At 47.0% G+C, this 21610-nt stretch overlaps 1 protein-coding gene across 1 annotated transcript in view; it reads left to right on the top strand.

Annotated features, from left to right (window-relative positions):
* The window catches only part of LNX1 (ligand of numb-protein X 1), a 149230-nt gene that overhangs the window by 44872 nt on the left and 82748 nt on the right, over window positions 1–21610 (top strand). Inside the window, exons 2-3 of the mRNA XM_045833917.1 lie at window positions 117–255; window positions 16749–17234. Coding sequence (XP_045689873.1) covers window positions 16843–17234 — 392 coding nt within the window. The 5' untranslated portion in view covers window positions 117–255; window positions 16749–16842. The remainder of the gene's footprint in view (window positions 1–116; window positions 256–16748; window positions 17235–21610) is intronic.

Below are 21610 nucleotides of genomic sequence, written 5' to 3'. Positions count from 1 at the left end.
GGGACCTACTGACTGTTTCAATAGCTAAGGTCCCAGCAATGTTTTATCTGTCCAGGCTCCTGTGACGTCACACATTTCCTGCTCTCCACCAACCAATGCCCTCCTCCTTCCTCCAGGCACCTGTATGCCGAGTCTGAGGCTGGTCACAGCTCCCGCGGCCCAGGGAGCTGCTGGATTCATCTACAAGGCATGAGAGCTGCCAGGCTACTGCTGCTGCTGCTGCTGCTGCTGTGAGCAGGCAGACACTTCCAACAGGTGAGCCGAAACCCTCCATTTTTCTCTTGGCATTTAGACCATTGGGCTCTGAGGGATCTGAATGAGGGATTGGAATGAAACATACAAACTTTGGGTGTTTGTCCAGAGGGAGAAGCCCTTTTGAGAGGGAAGAGCAAAGGGATGCCTTTGACATTTCGGTTGCACAGGAAAAGTTCTCCCAGGCCAGATATTGAATCCTTTTTGCTTTTAATCATTAGTCCAGCCCCTACTTGTCGAGGAAGTTGATCTGATTTTTTTTTTAACCCTGGAGTGGAGTGGAGTGGAGAGGAGGTTTTTTGCAACTTAACTCAAAAGTATAGACCAGTTCAGCCCGGCTAGTGGTAGGGCCTGGGAAGCCAGCACCAACTGAATTCAGAATTACCTTGTTTGCATTAATTTGCCTTACTTTCTGCATGCATCACGCCAGAGGCGTTGTCAGGGAAATTTGTCTTAATTGTTTTTCCCCCTGGAAGTTTGTTTCTCGAGGGGTCAGTTCTGTAGTCCTACTCAGACACCCTCTACTCCAGATTCCTTCCGTCTCCTTCTCTTTTAAAAAGTCTACGGTTTTCTTTGTTCTTTGCTAAATACTCTTTTAAAAACCACTTTGCTGTCTGGTTGGAATTGTTTACATTCAGATCTGGACTGGCTGCCTGTTGACCTTCAGTTAAAGTCTACTTCCTCTTTGCTTACAAGAATGTAACTTCAGGTCTGACATTTAATTTTTTGGCACTCATCCACTTTGCTTTTAGTAGCGAATATACTGAGGAGATTGTGCTGCCAGGACCTGACTGTTTTACAAGTAATTTTACCTCTAGGGTCCATTTTGGTTTTGCACGTCCGGATCACACAGCTATGACTACTTCTGTTCTTGACAGCCCGATAGCCGCACTCGACACCCACTCCTGCTGGTGGAGGAGGAGAGAAGACATCTCCAAACCCAGTTCCCTCCTGGGATGAGCTGGAACACTTGGGATAGAAGTCCACCTTCTAGGGAGGCATTTCATTCATCAGTTATTTTTCTGAGATTCGGTTAGCAAATATGTTTGCAAAAGAATAACCTGTCAGGAATTATGCTCCTACTCATCCACCCAGAAACTCAAAGTTTCTGTCAGTTCTTCAAGAGCATAAATTGAAGCAAGCTGGGAACGTTTTTGTCTGGGTCGCACCACTGAGAATCTGCCCTGGACCGGTTGCCGATTTCCCTCTTACTCCTTGGAGGCTTGCATTGTTCTCCAGCTGACCTTTGTGTCCGTTCTCTTCCCCCAGGCGGGTGTGTTTGGGTGGTGGCTACTGCTTGTCCCTCACGAGTGTTGTCACTTGGTTCAGAGTTCTGATAGTACAGGAGAGAAAGAAAATCTCTTGGATCCTGAATCTTCCAGATAAAAACATGTCTTTCAAGTCACAAAGCTCTCCCACAAGATTACCGTGGTTCATGGTTCTTGGCACAGTCGTTAATTCATGACTGAACAAATCATTTCATCGCTAAATGTCAGCTTCTCTGGATAATTTTTTATAAAGTTTTTATTTATTTATTTCTAGAGAGATGGGAAAGGTGAGAGAAAAAGAGGGGGAAAAACATCAATACGTGTTTACCTCTCACGTGCCCCCACCTGGGGACCAGGCCCGCAACCCAGGCATGTGCCCTGACTGGGAATTGAACCAGTGACCCTTTGCGTCACAGTCTGGCACTCAATCTGCTAAGCCACACCAGCCAGGACCCCATCCATCTTTCTTGAAGGTGTCTCCCTGGGTTGTTTGAAGGAGAGAGTCTGATCCTATCAAGATAAAAGATCTTATGTCTTTATAATTATTAGGAACCCTGATAGTTCTTGTTATGGTTATTAATTGTGAGTAATGAACTATGACATTAACAGATCAGAGAAAGAAAATGGGCAGGAAGCAGGAGAAGGCTTAGACTGTGTCATTCAACGGCCAGGCAGATGGGGCTCCCAGGGCACGACTGTCACCCCTACCTTCCCCACCTCAAGGCTCTCCCCCAGACAGACCCATCAACTCTGGGTCCCCACAGGGGGCTGTATCCTGTTGTCACTTGCTATACTCTGACTTGCAGGCTTCCCTTTCTGCTTTCAGTTGCGCTGTCTCGGGGACAGACTTGGGTGGGTGCTTGGTCTCCTCCAGTCTTACAGATAAACACCCTTTGCAGCGACCTGGAAGAGCCACCTGCCTCATCACTAGGAGAAAGAAGGAGGCAGCTGGTTTGGAGACTGTACTGGAAGGGGGACCTGTGGATCCTTTGGATATGATTGTCCCCCTAATGGAATATCCTGTGCCCTCAGATGGCCTTGAGTCACTGTGTAACAGCAGGTGTGTTCCCAGGCCCCTGGGACCTTCTCCAGGTCTCACCCTGTCCTGAAAAGAGAAGGCAAGCTTTCAGGTTCACAAGCAAGGTAATAGCCTAGGTGATTGAGGACAGGGGTTTATAACCTTGAGCTTACTACTAGGTTGCTTAGGGGACTCCGGGGAAGAACCTCAACCTCCCTGCCCATCAGTTTTCTTGTCTACCTTTTCCCAAAAGAAGGGTGCTAAAAGTAGTGTACTTCACAAATCCCCTCTGTCCTATAACAGGAGCTCCATGGGCAGCAGCACACTGTGGGGAGTAGGTCAGACTGACAGCCAAGGGGTGGGCAGTGCCTCACTAGGGCATGTTGATCTTACTCATTCAATTCTAGGTGGAATTGGTACTACTGCTTTAGAACAGCGGTCTCATCCTTGGCATCGGTCTGCCTGGGCTCAAAACCCAGCTCTACTGTGTACTAGCTGTATGACCTGGGATAGGTTATTTAAGCCCTCTTTATCTCAGCTATAAAATAGGGTTGTAGTAAAGATGAAAATGAGTCGAAATAAGTAAAGTACTTGCAATAGTGCCTGGTAGGCACAATGATAGCTATTACTAGTGTTATTTTCTTGAAAGGAAAGCAGAGTGGGTAGAATCTGGGTTGAGGCTAGTTCTGCCATTTAAATTACTAGGCTAAATAAGTTCCTTAGCATTTCTTTGTCTCAGTTTCACCATCTGGAAAATGGAATGCTTACCAAACCCAGCAGTGTTATGAAGAATAATTGAAATGATTTTATGTAAATGCCAAGTATATAGTAGGTGCTCAATACATCTTAACTATTGTTATATATTGTCATAGAGAACATTTGTTACATTGATTATAGTCAGACATCTTAAGTCGTGCTTAGTCTGGGTACAATAATGATAGAAACAGTAGTTAAGGACCAAAGACTCTGAGCAAAACCAATTTCCCTGGAAGGCCCCCAAAGGCCTAGGAGGAAAACTTGTTCTCAAAGGTTCTCTTGTTTGTCCTGGAGTTCCCGGGGAGGGGAGCTGCTGTGTCAGAGGCCTGGTCGTTGCAGAGCTGGGGGCAGTAGGGCTCTGCAATGTACACAAACAGTGGACTCTTCTGGAGCAGTGATTCCTGGCTTTTTGGCTTCTAGCATCTCCTTTTCTCACTTAAAGTGAAGAAAATCAGGTCTTAAAAGGCCATCCTGTAAGAGGCTGCCGAGAGAGACCTGTGAGGGAGGCTCTGAAACGTGTCCTCCGTGTCCGTGGCCTCCTGAGGGTGGACACCTATGCCTGATGTTTGCATGCTGGCAACACGTGGACTCACTTTTATGTGGGTGGTGAATGTCCTCTGACAGCGTGTCCAAAGTATCGGAGGTTTTTTGAAAAACTATTTGGAAGGAAGACTACATCGCTCTTCCGGGGTTGATGGGATTTAACCGTCTACTGTCCCCAGAGAATAAGAATGAACATGAAAACCGTACCGGTTTCTCAGAACAAGCACTGCAATGAATTGCAATCAGAAACAGAAAATGACAGTTGTCTCCTGTAAACCTCTTACATTCACTGTTTCCTCATATCTCATTTCGTTCTAAGTGACCTGAGGACACCACAGCTACTTACTGTTCAGTTACCCAGAGACACATGTCAGATCAGGACGAGGAAGACCTTCCTAAGAATTAGAGGTGTCCCCAAATCTAGTAGGTTGCCTTTGGGGTACTGAGTTCTGTCACTGAAGGTGAATGTTTTTTAGTATATTTAGCATGTGGTATGAGTTTGTGGAAGGAAGGAAGGAAAGGAAGGAAGGAAGGATGGAAAGGAAAGAAAGGAAAAAAGGGAGGAAAGGAAGGAAGGATGGAAAGGAAGGAAAGGAAGGAAGGAAGGGAAGGAAGGAAGAAAGGAAAGGAAGGAAGGACGGATGGAAAGGAAGGGAAGGAAAAAAGGAAGGAAGGAAGGATGGAAAGGAAGGAAAGGAAGGAAGGAGGCAGGGAAGGAAGGAAGGAAGGAAAGGAAGGAAGGAGGCAGGGAAGGAAGGAAGGAAAGGAAGGAAGGAAGGAAGGAAAGGAAATTAAAGGAAAGAAGGCAGGCCAAAGAGGATTTGTGTTTCTTTAGCAGCCCATATGCTCATCTGTAAATAAAGATTCTATGACTGGTCTCATTGGACCATTTTAAAGATTAAATGAGAAAATACATGTACTTGTTCCTAGTGAACTGCTTATTAAATATTAATAATTACTGTTTTATATTCTAAAAAGAAGGGGAGAGAATGGATTCCTGGTTCAAGCAGAGGGTAGACGAGATGACCTCCACATTTGAAATTTACAGTTTTTATTACAGTCTCTTTATTCCAATTCTCTTCACCCTTGACCTTCTTCCTCTGCTTTTCCAGAAGATCTGTCCCTGCTGTAGCAAGCCATATGGCTTGCCGTGGTGGGTTGAGTAGTACATTTCTAAGAGTGGCAGTAATGCTATCCCAATTAGTCAGGGCCTTTTTTTTTTTTTACATCACTAATTTGTGACTTGGAATGCGTGGACTTAAATTCCACCATGATTTTCCAGTGACTCTTATTTGCTTCAGTGTTTGATGCACTTGTCACAAGGACACAGAAGAGCTCACCACCAGCAGAGGGGAAGCTCTCCAAGAATTTTCTTTAATGGCAACAGCACACACATGTCATTGCTATCTGTTGAGATGATTTGCATAACTTGCTGATGACTGCTTGGTCGGTCACGTGGCCTGTCTGAATGGGACACTGCATGTTTAGGCTCCTGCACGCTCACATTAACACGTGAGTCACCTAGTGTTTTCATCGTCCTCACTAAGTGTCATTGTTATGCTTGTAATATGTCTACAACAACACACACACCCTCAGCCATTCTGTCTCTGGCCTGTTTTCCGCTTGGGGCCCTGACAAATGTAGTTTAACAGTTATCCTTGAAGACATCTATATTCTAACTTAGTAATGGAGTAAAAGGAAATTATTACATTTTTATACTAGGGCAATGCTGCCATCCCTAAGTATGTGAGCAGTGCAAGCAGCTGCCAGCCAGCAGCCCGTCTAGGTCCCGGAGCAGTGCGCTGTTGGGACCGTCTGCCTTCTTTCTGGGGAATGCCCCTGGAAATGCACAGCGCCCCCCGCATTGGTTTCCCAGGGCTGCTGTAACAAATTACCAAACACTTCGTGGCTTAAAACAACACAGATTTGTTCTCTCGCAGTTTTGGAGGCCAGAAGCTTGAAACCGAGGTGTTGGCAGGGCCTTGCTTCCTCCGAAGGCTCCAGAGCGGGGAGCGCCCTTCCTCGCCTCTTCCAGGAGCTCCCTAGCTGCGGCCATGTAACTCCAGCCTGTCTACCACACCTTCTGCTCTGTGTCTGTGTCTTCTCTCCTTCTGTCTCTCATGGAGACATTTGTCATTGTAGTTAGGGTCAATCAGGTAATCCAGGATGACCTCATCTGAAGATCCTCAATTACTTATCTGAAGAGCATTTTTCTACCAACGTCACATTTGCAGGTTCTGGGGTTTAGGACATGGTCATGTCTTTTGGGGGGCCATCATTCTGCTGCCTATATACCCCAACTCACACGCATACGCACAGGCCTCTCCCACTGCTTATGGAGAGATTCCTTGTCCACTTTGACACGAAAATATTGGGCAAAATATAGGCAAGGGGAGTTCAAATTGGCAGCCTTTGCCACGATCGTTATTTATTTCTATGTTCAGGGCACAGTAGTGCTGTATATCCTACAGACCTACTGAGTATCTTCGGTCAGTGGTGCGATGTACCTGCAAGAGCCAATCCGTAAAGGCCACCTCCGGTTGCTCTAACGCCCAAGTAGAATGCTGGTTAAGGAAGTAATGAGTGATTATTTCACAGAATCCTGAGCCCCTTAATCCCCAACTAGATAAGTAGTATTCACTTCCAAGTGCCACGTTTTCAAAAGGATCTTAACAAATTGGAGGTATCCTGAGTGGACCATTTACCACCCCCTGGAATACCCAGGAAGCCAGACAACGGGAAGAACCAGAGACAAAAAGGAAAGACAAGATAGAAACCACTGACAACACTGTCTTTAATTTGAGGGTGGGAGAGCTGTCCTGTCTTGAGGAAGGGAATGTGATCTTTGTTACACCAGAAGACATGACGAGGGCCGAAGGTCACAGTGACGGGAGAGAAGTGCTCAGCTGATAATCTCCCCGTCACTGCAGGCGCTTCCGGTGGGCACGGGAGCTCGTCCCCCAGGGATGCTGTAGAGAGGATTCCTGTGCTTGCTAGAATCTAAGATTCGGATCCAGCTCAAACTCTTGTGACTTCTAAGTAAATGATCGCACAGACAGACTATCACGTGGGAACACCAAACACCATGGTGCGTGCTCCTTTTCCTTGATGGGGAAGTGTGCTCAGGTCCTTCCCCCAAACCTGGACTTCTTTCCACTTGTCCAAATCCCATTTCTCTCTCGCTGTCCTCGCAGAGGGCCATCAGTTCCATGTCCTCCCCCTGGCTATCCTGGGCCGAGCTACGCTGCTCCCTTGTCCCTTTCCCTCCAGACTTGTCCCCACTCTTATCTCTGAAGACCATACTCATAGCCATACTTACTGTGTGTTCTCTTGCAGTGTTCCAACATATTTGTCTATATGTATGCTTTATTTTCCTAATTAGACTTAAACTCATTGAAGATGAAATTGAATTCTCTGTGGCAACTCTCCCAGAATTTAAGACAAATGCCAGCGTGTAATAGGTAATTAATGAATACCTGTAGAATTGAAACACAGATGAAAAATGTTGACAGTACAAATATCCTCCTTCATCTTGTTCTTCTGTCCATGAAAAGTTATCTGTTAAAAAAAAACAAAAACCCATAAACATTTCCTGAAATCGTTTTGTTAGCTTTGGGCGGGGGAATGCCCTGCTTCTCCTCTGACATCAGCCCTCCAGTGACACGTGAGTGTGCATGACCACACTCTTGGGAAATGCCAAACACTCTGCTTTCATTTTAGCTGTTGTTGGGGGGAAGCTCTATAAGGGGGGGTACCCCCCAAAATAGAATTATTTTCTGGAGGGCAGGATCCTTGTAGTACATAGCTGTCCCCACCCACCCCACCACTAAAGGAGTGTTCTAGGAACCCAGCTGTGTCAATGTACCAGCTGGCGTTGTTGTGAGAGGCTGCATTCAGGGTCAGTGAACTTTTTTTGGAAGACTCAACGCTTTTGCCCATTTCATGATGGGTGATTCACGAGTGCGCCTGTGCACACTACGCTGAGTGTTCAGCAGTTTTTGACCAAAAACATCATAACCCCTAGGCCCCACCCTTCGTATTTGTCCAATCTCACCTTGGATGAAAAAAGTCCTCAAAGGGAAACATTTTGCCATTGTGGACGAGGTGAAACAAACAGCAGAAGCACTAAAAGGCATCAAAATCAACGAGTTCAAAAACTGTTTTGAGCAGCGGAAAACATGTCTCAATACAACTATTGCATTAAATGGAGAGTCCTTTGAAGGCGACTGAAGTTTAAACATGTAAGAATAAATACACAATTTTTTATTTTACCATGTTGATAGACCAGGAACTGGAAGGGCATCTTTTCTGGACCAGAGTTCCTTCAAAGCAACCCAAGTAAGAAAGGTTTCATCACACCCTGGGGGAAAGGCAGTGAAATCTGTCAGCAAGGGCAAAGCTGCTCTCCAACCCGCTGGCGCAGCCTGCCCTGGCTTCTCAAACTTGTACCTCATGGACGAGCTGCTTGGGACTCTTTCCCCTGAACCGCCTCCCTGGTTCTCATCCCCACTTTCTGAATACCTGTGTTTCCGTGACTGACTCCAGATGTGTTACCTTGTCTCCTCCTAGTTTAGTGCTCCTTTAATTTCCTGGCCACACTTTGACCTCTATAAAAACCACTTATATGTTTTTCCTGTCTTTTCTGGTGTTAGCAATGCTATGCAAGCTAGTGTCATTCGCAGATTGCATGAGTGAATTGCCTGCTCCCTCTTGGAGATCGTAGATTTAGATATTAATTCGGAGCAGAGCCAACCCTGACCTTTGCAGCAGCCCATCAGCACCTGCTGCCCCTCCGCTCCCTCTTTTTCCTCTGCAGATGGCACTTCCCCCACCATCACCCTACTCCCCGAACCCCTACTTCCTACTTCAGGCTCTTTGTTCAAGAACATCTTTTATCCCGTCTGTGATTATTTTTATTCAAGTCTCTAAAGCCCTTAATTCCTCCCTATTACAGACACGTCTGTAAGCCAAGGAGTAGTCCATTGGTCCATTCTGTTATGCACATTAGTTCACAGCTGATATGTATTCAAAAAATTAGTGGCACCAAGTTGATGTTGATTATCGACACCTACAAGTCTTAGTCAGCTTATCCATAATCTAAAATGTAATTGTAAATTTACTATGTTTAACTGAGGATAGAGGTTGCCCTAATTTTGGCAACTGCTTTCCCCCCAGTAATCTAATTGAGGGGTTCCAGCCAGGGCAGGGCAGTGGTTAGACGCGCATGCCTGCTGGGTAGTTATTTTAGGACGAGAGGCAAGGCCACCAGTTCAGCGGCGCTGGTCTGCTCCTTCCCTCCGTGGGGCTCCTTCCGGTGTTTAAGGCCCAGGATGGCGTTTCTGACTGCGGTTGTGATCTCTGTCCGGAGGGGTGGCCCCAGCCACCAGTTTGAAGCCCACACTGAAGCTCTTCTGCCCCAAGTAGCTTCATCCAAGTTTTAAAGCATCATCATCACCAACAAAAATCCCTAAGCTCAGGTTCTCACAGCGAAAAATGCCCTCAGAGATCATCTGGTACTGGGGTTCTTAGACTTTCTGTGTCAGAGACACACTGTAAAACATTAGGGTTGGTTGAAGGGATTAAAAGATCTCAAAGAACATTAAATAAGTCAGCGGAACTTGGGAAGCAAACGCAGCTACAGCAGGACAGAGTCACGCACTGCCTCCAGAATGTCACGGTCCGCACGGTGCCCTTGCTTCAGAGCCCGGGCTCCTGTGTATACTCACTGAGCAAAGCTCTTTCAGGATCCAGCCCTTCTGCGATCTTTGGGGGGACCTGGCTTTGGGTTACACTTCTTTCCTCACCTTTGAGGCAGGTTCTTCCTTTCTTCCTCTTGCATCCTGAATCCTTAAGCAAACGGCTCGCCTGGCGCCTCTAACAAGTATAATAATCAGCTGGAGCAACAGGGTCAGTCAGAGAAAGGCAAACACCATATGATTTTACTTACATGTGGAATCTGAAGAACAATATAAACAAAAGTGAGAAACTCTCATAAACCCAGAAAACAGACTGATGGTTGCCAGAGGGGAGGGGTGTTGGGGAACTGGGAGAAAAGAGGGGAAGGACTTAGGAAGTATAATTACCAGATACTCATGGGAGTGTAAAGTACAGCACAGGGAATACAGTCACTAATACTGCAATAACTGTGTGTGGTGCCAGGTGGGTGCTGGAAATATTGGGGGGAATGCTTTGTAAGTACATGATTGTCTAACCACTATGCTGTACACCTGAAACCAATACAAAATAATATTAGAAGTAAACTGCAATTGAAAACTTTTTTTTTTAAAGAAACAGAAGACTCCATCTTCTTGGTGCAAGGGCAGCGTGCCCTGCATCGGTGCTTTAACCCAGACAAAGGTTAAAGTAGCCACTGCCTCTGCGGGTTGAAAGGCAGCCTTGAGGGATGGTCCTTCAGCGCAGCAGGTCTCTATGACTTTATAAAGCATCCTTCTGCCTTTGGGCAGCTCTATTAGGGAGGGGAAGTCCATCTACTGAGCGAAAATTGGTCTCTCTAGAGCTCATCAACCCCTCCATAGGTGCCAGCATTATCGCAGGAGCCGTTTAGAATATGTCTAGCTCTTTAAGCCTTCTAGGTATTTGAAGACAGACCCCATGGCCTCCTCCAGGTTCATCTGGCATTCCTTCAGGTTTCCAGACCCTAGGAGCTCAACCACTCTTTTCTGCAAGCGTCCTAATTTATCAGTGCCCCTCCTACAATGTGTGGGGAGAATGAACCCCCAAACTGCAGGACAGTGCCACTCCCTGGGCTTATAGGACTCTGTTTTCTTGGGGGAGGTGGCAGCCTGAGCAGGAGACGCTGCTCTGAGGCCCAGAAGAAGCTATTAACAATTCTCGGCCACAGAGAGGATAGAAAAATCGAGGTTAATAAAGTAGAGAAGTGTAGCTCCTGAAAGCAAAAACAAGGACTATGAACACAGTTTAGGAAGTGCAGAGGTACTACTGGCATCCAGTAGATTTATATCGACAGAAGAAAGTCCTCATTGGCTAAACAGTTCCATGTTAGAATCCTTCTGCATAACCTGATCCTCAGAACAAACGCATTGGGGGAACTTGGGGCTCTCCAGATGTGTTTGTAAGCACGCCTTTATTTTGATAAACCTTGTTGTTCTCAAATTTACCAACATAATAAATAACAAAAGAGAAATGGAAACCATTTAAACAAATGGCAAGTCAGAGATACCCAGAGTACAAGTTGATTAACATTCTCTGAAACTCACTAGGGCATGAAAAAGTTGAACCAGTGGCAGGCCTGGGGCGCTGACGGGCGGGGTGGTGGGGTGGGGGGGGACAATGGAATGAATGGAAAGTGCTGCCACTCCAGGTGTTCCTTTTCCTCCCCCGCCACCCCCCTCCCCCCAAGAAGGTACACAGGAGCCCGAGAAGGAAAGTGTTTCAGGTGTGCTAGTCACCTTGGAGTTCTCCCCGTATTCGGGGAGGGGCATCTACGGAAGAGCCATGCCTCTGGAAAATTCCTACTTGGCCCATTGCAAACGCCCACAAAAATCCACGGAAGACGTTTCTAAATAACAGACACATTTAGCCACCAGTGCTGCGCTCAACCACGTTGCAGCCTCAGGCAGAAGGACACGTGTGTCTCCTGATGCACGTGCTTGTGTGTATTTTGTCATGGCAACATAAGGGAGTTGGAAAAATTTGGGAAACGTAAAATGCAAGTATAGTAAAAATCACAACATCATGTTAAGTTTAAATATCTTATTTATACTGAAAACAGAACTTTAAAAAATAGTTTCACTTTCCTGGCTTTAAAGGAGGCCAGCTCAACAATATTTTCAAAACCTATGTTTTGCTTACCTCATTTTCAATGGAGGAAATTGCCCTATTTGACAATTTCTCTTGACTGATAATGTCTTAAAATTTTTTTTTATTCATTGATTTTAAAGAGAGAGGAAGGGAGCAGGGAGGGAGGAATAGAGAGTGAGAGGGAGATGGACAGAGAGAAACATCAATTTCTTGTTCTACTTATTTATGCATTCATTGGTTGATTCTTGTATGTGCCCTGACTGGGAATTGAACCCACATTGTTAGTGTTGGCCTATCTGGGTGATGCTCTAACCAACTGAGAAATCCAGCTGAGCCTTAACTGATAATCTTAAATAATTTTTAAATAGCTTTAGCTTACTGATCCTGTCTTGGATTTTTGGCATTAATTTTGTTTTTAAACAATAATCATTAAAATATTACTTATTGTGATCACTGAGATTTTTGGTGTGCCCCTAAATTTTGCACTGAAAGGTGAGCACCTCATTTGCCTCACCTTAACCATGACCCTGTTGCTGTTATTTTTAGAAACCTGAGTAGAGAGAGGGGTGTCAAGACTCATTTGGATGCAATTCTGTGACCAATAACCTTTGTGGGCCTCGATATTTTCCTTGTACCTGACCTGGTTCCTAGCTATACAGTCACAAAACCAGAGAAATACAAACTTGTCACAGGTGTGCCACTAACTTTTAGCCAAGGTCTCATTGGATTGTTGCTCCAACGGACTTAACTTCACTTAGCACAATACCCTCTAGGTCCAACCATATTGTCGCAAATGGTGAGATTTCATTCTTTTTATATGTCCCACAGCCTTTATATCCACTTGTCTGTAATGGGCACTTGGGTTGTTTGGGATAGATTCTTTTTAATAATATGATGTCCCACTACTATTGTTGGAAACTGACTCGTGCCAGTACTGAAGGGACGCTTAGAGTCCAGTCCTGTCCTTGCTGTAGGAGGGACATGTGAAATTGTCCGTGCAGCATGCAAATGGTGCATTTATCCATCGCCTCCCTAGTGAGCATGTGGTTTACTCTGCAGACTTCATCGGACAACCGTTGTCTGTAAAGCTGGCGTGCATTTGAAGGGCAGTTAGTGGGACAGCAGCACACCGAGTCTCGGCTGCTCTGGGAAGTTACCTCATGCAGAAACATTTCCACCCGCAAACAGGCCGTGCCTCGGGGGCCGTTCTTAAGTCTGTCGGGTTCTTAATGCAGGTGACAGCACTCATACAAGTTCTAACGACCCTTTTGGTTGAGGCCAGCCCTGGCTCACACGTGCTCAGGGATGCCTGCGTTGTCAGCCGAGGGAGGTCAGAGTTTGAAAGTTAGGTAGGACTTCCATACAGGTTTCAGGCGAGACCACAAACTGGTGAGAAGGGAAGCAGGGATTAGGGACAAACAGATGGGGATTTTTATTTTTCCTGACACTTCTCAGCACTACAGTATGCAGACGACACATATCTCTAAAAGTCACACCAGGTTTCTAGTTGACCCCAGGTCAGAGGAGAGGGAGGAAGAATGGTTCCTAAGCCACAGTAGGGTTGTACCTCCCCCAATCCCATCATGCACACCCAAGGAGGGAGTGCTCTTCTGTGCTCTTCCTCTGAACTGAGAAAAAAAATCCATCATAGCTTCCTCTCCTTTCTTCGGCCACAGCTGAGGTGCTGACAGCTGACATATTGGTGAATGTTAATGGACCCAAAGCTGACGGGTTCTCTCACTCACTTTTGGGGGAGAAAATAGTTTCCCTTTTAAGCCTTAATGATTTTTCATCATTCTGAATTTAGCCGCAAGGCACATCTCTATCTAAAAGCATGATACATCATATGTGTTTATCAGATGTAAACCGGAAATAAGAAACATCAGGTAATGTTCTTAATCCTATGTTTAAAAGCCTACCTAGTTCTCTCCTTAGTGCCAGAACTACTCATTCGGTCAGTTCTCTCATAATCCGTGTTTATTCATATAGGCTTTATTTAGTCTAACGCAAAGTCAGAAAATACGTACAGCAGTGTTTACGTTAATATTATACAAAGAATCTGGTGTGTGCACATGGGTCAGTGCCAAGGGATTCGCACTGCTCTCAGAGGGAGGGAGAGAGGGAAAGGGGGAAGGAAGGAGGGAGGGAGGAAGAAAGGAAGGAAGAAGAATTGGAGTTGGATTAAAACCTGCCATTTTTGCTTATCTCGTTCCATCCATTCCATCTCCGGCATCTTAGCACTCGGGACAGTCAAAGGAACTTTTTACTCAGCTCTCTTGGAAAGTCCTGCTTGCAGTGAGGCAGAGAGAGATTTTACACTTCTGGTTCCCCAGGGTTTTTATATTTGGTTAGTTATGTCATTGGGGTTCCGAGCAGTCACAGTCAGGGAGGAGCTGGGGGACAGCAGGGCCACATAGGTGCTGAAACACGAGTCAGCAGCCCCTGCTGGGTTTGTTTCTTTTTGGGGTGACTAGCAAGTTACCTGCCTGTCACACTTCAGTTTCCTTACCTGTTAAATAGGGGGGAATACAGCCCACCCTGGGGATCTGTGAGGATTAAAGGACATACTGTGTAAGGCCCCTAGCACAGTGCCTGGCAAGGTCGACGCTCGAAAGCTGTTAGAAAGCAAAGGAAAAAAAAAAAGGATTTTCCCAAAGAGCCAATCACCTGAAAGAAAACAGAACACCCCCAATTGATTAGCATGATATCATAGAACTCTGTTTCTGAAAGGGACTTTAGGTGACTGGTCTGGTGGTGTTGTCTGTGTTTAAGCCAGGGTTCTTCGAACCTAGCATGATCAGGAACTGCGGTGTCAGAGACAAAAAGTGGAGCTGAGACTGGGTGGGGCAGAGAAGTGGCCACAGCCCCACCCTCCCGTCCTCCCCTCCACTGGAAGATGCAAAGGTGTCTGACACTGTCCCCAGAGCATAGTTTGACACCAAAAATCGGGTCTGCTCCCCCATTTCACCAGTAAAGGAATGGCCCCGAGAGGTGACGTGGTCTTTCAGTGCTGCGGCCAGAGCGACACGCCTGTCGTTCCCCAGGGTGGCCCATGTGAAAGGGCAGATGGGAACAAAACACGTGAGAGAGTATTCGACAAAGTCTTTGCAAAGGAACTTTTTTTAAAGATTTTATTTATTGATTTTTAGAGAGGGAAGAGAGGGAGAAAGAGAAAGAAAGAAAAACATCAATGTGCGGTTGCTGGGGGCCGAGGCCTGCTACCCAGGCATGTGCCCTGACTGGGAATCGAACCTGCGATGCTTTGGTTCGCAGCCCGTGCCAGCCAGGTAGAGGAACTTTTAAAAGATCTAGAGCTTTAGTTCAAAATTTGTGGCCCATGTTTTTCTATAGCAGAGGGTAATCTTTGGGGTGGCCCGTTTCCATTTTCCTGCTGATTTTCAACTACTTTTCATGCCATTCCAAGTGTTCTCTGTGTGGTTCCACTACCTTCTGGCAGCCTTGAGGACAAATGGGTTTCCACAAAATTTGACTAGGAGCCACTTCACCTTCTCTGGCGCCCGCCCTCGGCCTTAGCCTTCTGCAGTCCCTTCCGATGCTAAAGAAAATGCTGTCATTCCTAACTGTTTTCACATTCAGGGGTATTTCACTTCGACCTCCTGGCTAGAGTGTTCTTTCTGGCATGTTAGCACAGCACAAAAATGTAAACACGAAGCTGACCCAATGAGAGTTTGAAGTCAATGTATTTTCTTTTTGAGATAAGGGGATGTTTGTGCAAACAACCTCAGACTCTATTTGGATAAGAAAAAAGATGTAACACAATTTATGACTGCTGTGCTGTTTCCAAATGTGGCTGGTTTCCTGCTGGGTTATTCATGTGCCTTGATGTCCTTGTGGAAGGCATCAGGTCTTCTCACTTCCTTTCAGGAAAGAAGAGCGTTGAGTTGGGGGGTATGAGTGGGGTGGGATTCTCAGTCGTCATGACAGCTGGCCTGGGTCTCCTAGTGCATAGCTGTGTTTGCACTGCTTACCTGGGCGCCCAGCTAACTGAGCTCATGTCCACTCCCCTGGACAGGAGACTCCATGAGAGCAGGGGCCTGTCCTTGAAAGCTCTCCGAAAGGTCTCTATACCCAGCTCATTCCCTGGCTCAGAGTTGGTGCCAAAAAAAATGTATTGACTGATTTCCCAAGAGGCTTCCTAGATGTTAATCAGGCATGCTGAGAACTCCATTATTTTGGATTCCTATACCAAAGGAAAATACACAGCATGATAGTATTCTACTGGTTTGAAATATATATATAATTGAATAAAAGAATACTATTAGAACAAAGCAAAAAGATCCCTTATAGCAACTATACATCCCAGTTTCCAGGCCAATTGAGCTAGACTGGAGACCAAATGAATTCAATAACAATACATACAAGGATAATAACTATATTTATTAAGCACTTACTGTATACCAGGCACAATTCTAAAAGTTGTATATATCCTATCTCATTTAAGCCTCACAACAAGCCCATGTGGCAGGCCATTACTATCCCCAAAGCTTAAATCTTTATCCACAGTGGTGGCAGGATTCGAACCCAAGCACTGTGTTTCCCGAACCCACGTGACCAGTAACTAACTGACTGAGTGACAGAAAGCATACAGGGAAAAATGATTTCACCACAGTATAAACACGACAGACTCAACATCTCTTACTTCTTCTCAGAGTATTTATTAGGTGAAGGCTCTGCTGGCCTACTACAATTCCTGACTGTAGAGAAAGGTGTGGAAGAAAGATAAGAGAAAGCCATTCAATTGCTAATGATTTTTCTTGTTCTGATCTGACAGAGAATATTATAAATCACTGATCCATTTAATTTTATTAACGTATTACATTTCCTAGAGCATATGTCTTTTGAGTTACTCTAGGCATTTCTCAGATACTACCCAAATGATTTTAACCACCCCGCCATGAGAATGTTAGAGGCAGATGTTACTCCTTCTTTGAGGATGGTTAAAGTTAAACTGAGGCAGAATGAGGCTAAGTCACTCGCCCGGAGTCCTGTCCCTCAACCCTGGCCTTCTGAGTGTCAGCTCCCTCTCTGCTGGCAGCATTGTCTCATGTGGGTGACAAAGGGTCTGAAGTTTCCTGTGAAAACAAAGATGTCGTGTTGTTCTCTTTTAGGCTCGTGGATGGGTCCTAAAAGATCTTGATTGGCTCCTGAGGAACTACTGTTTTGCTGGGTCGGTTGCCCATCATCCTGTCCCCGCAGTCGACCATGAACCAGCCAGACCCTGTCAGTGACCCAGACCTCAGCCCTGCACCTCTGTGTGTGGTATGCGGCCAAGCCCACTCCCCCGAGGAGAATCACTTCTACACCTACACGGAAGACGTGGACGACGACCTCATATGCCACATCTGCCTGCAAGCGCTGCTGGAGCCCCTGGACACGCCCTGCGGACACACCTACTGCACTCTCTGCCTCACCAACTTCCTGGTAAACAAGGACTTCTGCCCCCTGGATCGCATGCCCGTGATTCTCCAGCACTGCAAGAAATCCAGCATCCTGGTCCACAAGCTCCTCAACAAGCTGATGGTGACCTGCCCGTTCACCGAGCACTGCACGCAGGTAGTGCAGCGCTGCGACCTGGAGCAGCACTTTCAAACCAGGTAGGGCTCCTCCTGGGAACTCACCTGTCTCCTGAGGGCGGGGCTGCCTCCCCGGCCCTGTATGCTCCATGGGAGGCCTGCTTCTCTGTCTTGTTCTTTGCAGCCAATGAAAGGATTCCCTCAAAATAAGAAACATTTTAAGTGTTCATGGTCGTGGTTCAGTGTAAGGAAGCAGCACATGGAGGAGCTGTGTTATGCGTGGGTGTTTATAGCGCTATTTTGGTGGCAAAATAGATGTAAGATAAAATTTACCATTTTAACAACCCTGAAGCGTGTATTTCCGTGGCTGTAAATGCATTCACGCTGTGGCGCATCGCCCCTCACCATCACCCACCCTCAGAACTTTTTCACCTTCCAGAACCAAAACTTTGTACCCATTCCACAAAACCTCCCCCTCCCCATCCCTCCAGAACTGGTGACCGTGAGTCAACTTTCTGTCTGTGTGAATCTGACCCTTCTAGGGACCCGGAACAGAGGAATCGTCCGGTGTTTGCCCTCTTGTGGTTGGCTTATTTCTCATGTGCGCACTTGGAAATGTGAAAGATACTGGAAGGATCTGGTGGACAGCTTTCTCTGGGGCTCATAGTCCCCAAAACGATTTCCAGATGGGCATTGCTTGTCTTTTCACGTAAGAAAAAGAAGTCTCTTAACATGACTCTCAGTGATTAGAATTTCCCCTGTATGGGAATTGGCGAAGCCCAACTGTTCTTTGAAGAGATATGAGATATTTTCAACTCAGGATTAAAATGAGAAATTTATAAAACTTTCATCCTTTAAGTGAATTGTTCTATGTACTTTTCGGCCAAGGCGCACACACTGTCAGGGCACCGACGGTGTGACCGCCTCCACTGACAGCAATGCCACCCATGCCACCTGTCCACCTCTGATTGTGTCCACTTGTGTTATCCCGTCCCTGGGCATTCCCCAGGGCGGCCCTGGGTCTCGCTCCACCTGAGCGACTCTCTTAGGACGTTGAAGGTGCATAGTCAAGTGTGGACAACAGTAGCACAATTATTTTGTGAGAGGAAATTTGGAAGCTGGTGTTTATCTTGGTCTCTGTCACGACCAGGGCAAGAGGCAGGTGCAAGTATTTTTTTTTTAAGGTCACATTCCTTAGGTCATGCATCTGGGTCTTTGTCTTTTGAAACACACAGATTCTCTAACGAGGAGGTGTGCCTCCAAAGCTGTGGCTGGGCACAGTGCTGCACATGTGGTTTCCGTACCAGTTGTGTCAGTGAGCTCGTTTTTCTCCCCAAGGCGTGGAGCCCAGTGCATCTAACTCCGGTGGGTGGGCTGCCTCGGACCCTCGGTTATGGTTGGAGTTTAAACTGGGATGCTCCTCTTCTCTGACTGACGGGGAAGGAGGCGTGGCCAGAGGAGAAGGGGATTGGGAATCTGTTTGTGACCTTTGCTGAAGGTTTTGCACAGGGAGGAGAGGCGTCGTCTGGAGGGAAGTAGGTCTGAGGTCAGGGGAGGGGTGGGTGTTGTGGGTGCTGGTGCAGAGCCGGGGCCACGCTGAGTAGCGGAGCTGGGGAGCGTGAGGAGAAGGCCCTGGTACAGCTCCCTCCACACAGCACATTCCTGGGTCGGTGCAATTTATACGCTTTTGTTTGGGAGCTGTATAGTGTCCGTTTGCTGCTGTAACAAGTGATCACAAACTTAGTGGCTTAAAACCACAACAGTGTGGTATCTTACAGTTCTGAGGGTTCTAAGTCCAACCTGGGTCTCAATGCACTAACATCAGGGTGTGGGGAGAGCTAGTTCCTTTTGGCTCTAGGGTAGAATTGCTTTCCTCTCCTTTTCCAGCTTCTGGAGGCCACATTGGCTTGTGGTGTGGCTCCTTCCTCTATCTGCAACGCCAGCAGCATAGAAGCATAGAATCTCTGCACCTCTCTCTGTCTCTCTCTCTCTGTCCCCCACCCCTCGTTTCCATGATCACATCTCCTGTGTGGCTCTGACGCTCCCACCTCCCTCTCGAGAGGACACTGGTGATTACACTGGGACTCCTCGCATCCACCTGGATGATCTAGGACCCTCCCTCCATCTCAGCACCCTTACCTTAGGCACATCTGCAAATCCCTTTGCCATGTAAGGTAACATAGCCACAGGTTCTGAGGATTAAGAGATGGACATCTTAGGGGCTGGTGATCATTCTGCCCCCCACAGGAGTTTTACAGGGACAAGAGGAAAGAGAGAGAAGGAAATAAATGGGGGTGCTTTCACCCAGCGGTTCCTTCTCATCCCCTTATCTAGAATTGATTTGGGGGCCAAGAATATCCTTTTAAAAAACCAGGGTAAGATGGCCCATGGACCTGAGGGCAAGGCTAGAACACAAGTGGAGCAGGGGATGGGCTGGGAAGAGGCTGTTGGGGACCTTTGGGGTCCCCAGGAGGGAGATGCCGCAGCGCACTCAGTCCCCAGATGGACTTTCACGCACCGCCCACGCAGGCGGTGTGACCCACACACCAGAGGAACCTGGGGGAAAGGCTTGATGAACACTCCCCTGCTACGGATGCACATGTTGGGAAACAACAGGGAGGAAAGGACGCAATATTAACTAAGGTCACCTCTGTGAGCTGCGGCCCAGAGTCCGGCACAGGTGCCCGCGGCTGCTGTCCACGCAGGGAAAACCCCCACGGCAGGCGGTGCCGGCCTCAGCGCCTGTGCTTGATCCTCGCTGCACTTCAGCTTCCTAAGTAGGAGGAAACCAACATATATCCAAAAATATAGTGCATATGTTAGTCGTCAGGAGCTTAATATACACTCCCCTCCTCCCAGCCCCTGGGCATTTTATTGGTGAGGATGGAGAATTTGGAGCTAATCCAGAGCCTGACTCCAGAGCCCTCTTCGGCCTTAGGCTTGTGCCTGCACGGTAGACCGCCTCTTTGTCCCCTGAGAAGGGATGTTAAGATTAAATAGTTACTGTCTCTGGACTTCCTTGGACGGGGAACGCTGAGAGGCCAGGGTGCTCCTGACTTTTCTGTGTGAGGCCTCCGGGTTGGGGGCTTCTGTAGGGGGGGTGTGGTCCTATGTTTGCGCTAAAAGGTATCTTGGTTTATAAATTTTGCCTCTTGGTATAAGGATTTAAATATAATGAATTTCAGAAACACATTCTTTGGCTTATGGCACTACATGAATGTACTAGTCAGGCCCAGTGGACCTAGCGTGGAGAACTTGACATTAATTCTGGTTAAAAAAAAAAAACCCGTGTGACTGGTGGGACTCCCTACACTTCCTTCCAGCGTGCGCAGGAGAGCTTCGTCACTGAACGTCACAGGAAGCTCCATACTCAGGTTTGTGTGCCTGTAAAATGGGCTCGTTGAATACAAAGCTCTTGCAGAAATAACCACATTTAGGATGTTTCCATGTCCCTCTAAAAAAGAACACCAAGTAGAGAAATGTTCTCCCCTTCCTCCAAGGTCTCGGTTTACAGCCCGTCCTGAGGACTGTGCTAGCGATAACAGTCCGCCCGAGTCAGGCATGCAGGCAGATGGCATGTCCTCTGTAAACAAATGCTGCCTGTTTTCTCCAGAACTTGGAACACTTGTAAACACTATTATCTAACTACTTCAGCTCCGTGGTTGAACGTAAATCCATAAGTGAGACATTTAGGGCCAACTTTGCTTCTGCGTGACCGGCTGCTCCAGCAACTGCTCGGACAACTAACTGTGTCCGCCTGCAGATGAGAGAGGACGTCTGCGGAGGAAATCCAGACAGTGACCTGAGGTTTGGGATCTTCTGGCTAATTCGTGGCCTTCTGCCCTCTCGGATGCTTCCAGACTCCCATCCCATGGGTCTGCCACAGCGAGCTCCCAGGAGGGTGATGATGGGCTTGTCCAGTCCAATGGCAGTTTTCCTAACCGAGGGACATTACCCGCAGACATGCCTGGGACGCTGCTGCAGAGAGCTAAGTCGGTGCATCACTCTCGATCCGACCATCAGAGGGCGAAGGGAGGGGGCACAGCTTTCCCTTCCTAGGTTTTGAGTGGGAGTCATCTTAGGCTCCAGTCTGCATCTTTATGGTGAATCTCATCATCGGCATCGGTAACGTTTATCAAGATCCACAGTAGAGGCCTGGCTGGCGTAGCTCAGTGGATTGAGCTCGGGCTGTGAACCAAAGTGTCCCAGGTTCAATTCCCAGCCAGGGTACATGCCTGGGTTGCAGGCCATAACCCCCAGCAACCGCACATTGATGTTTCTCTCTTTCTCTCTCTCTCTCTCTCTCTCAATCTCTCTCTCACTCTCCCCCTCCCTCCCTCCCTTCCCTCTCTAGAAATAAGCAAATAAAATCTTTAAAAAAAAAAAAAAAAAAAGATCCACAGTAGGCCAGGCCCTGAAAGAAAAAAAAATCCATACAAGCCACGATATCTGCCTCT

Source organism: Phyllostomus hastatus, unplaced genomic scaffold, assembly GCF_019186645.2.
Source record: "Phyllostomus hastatus isolate PE091 unplaced genomic scaffold, TTU_PhHast_1.1 phas_contig_196, whole genome shotgun sequence".
NCBI classification, from domain to species: Eukaryota; Metazoa; Chordata; class Mammalia; order Chiroptera; family Phyllostomidae; genus Phyllostomus; species Phyllostomus hastatus.
The sequence above is the reverse complement of the archived record's forward strand: the minus strand, read 5'-3'. Positions and strand labels throughout refer to the sequence as shown.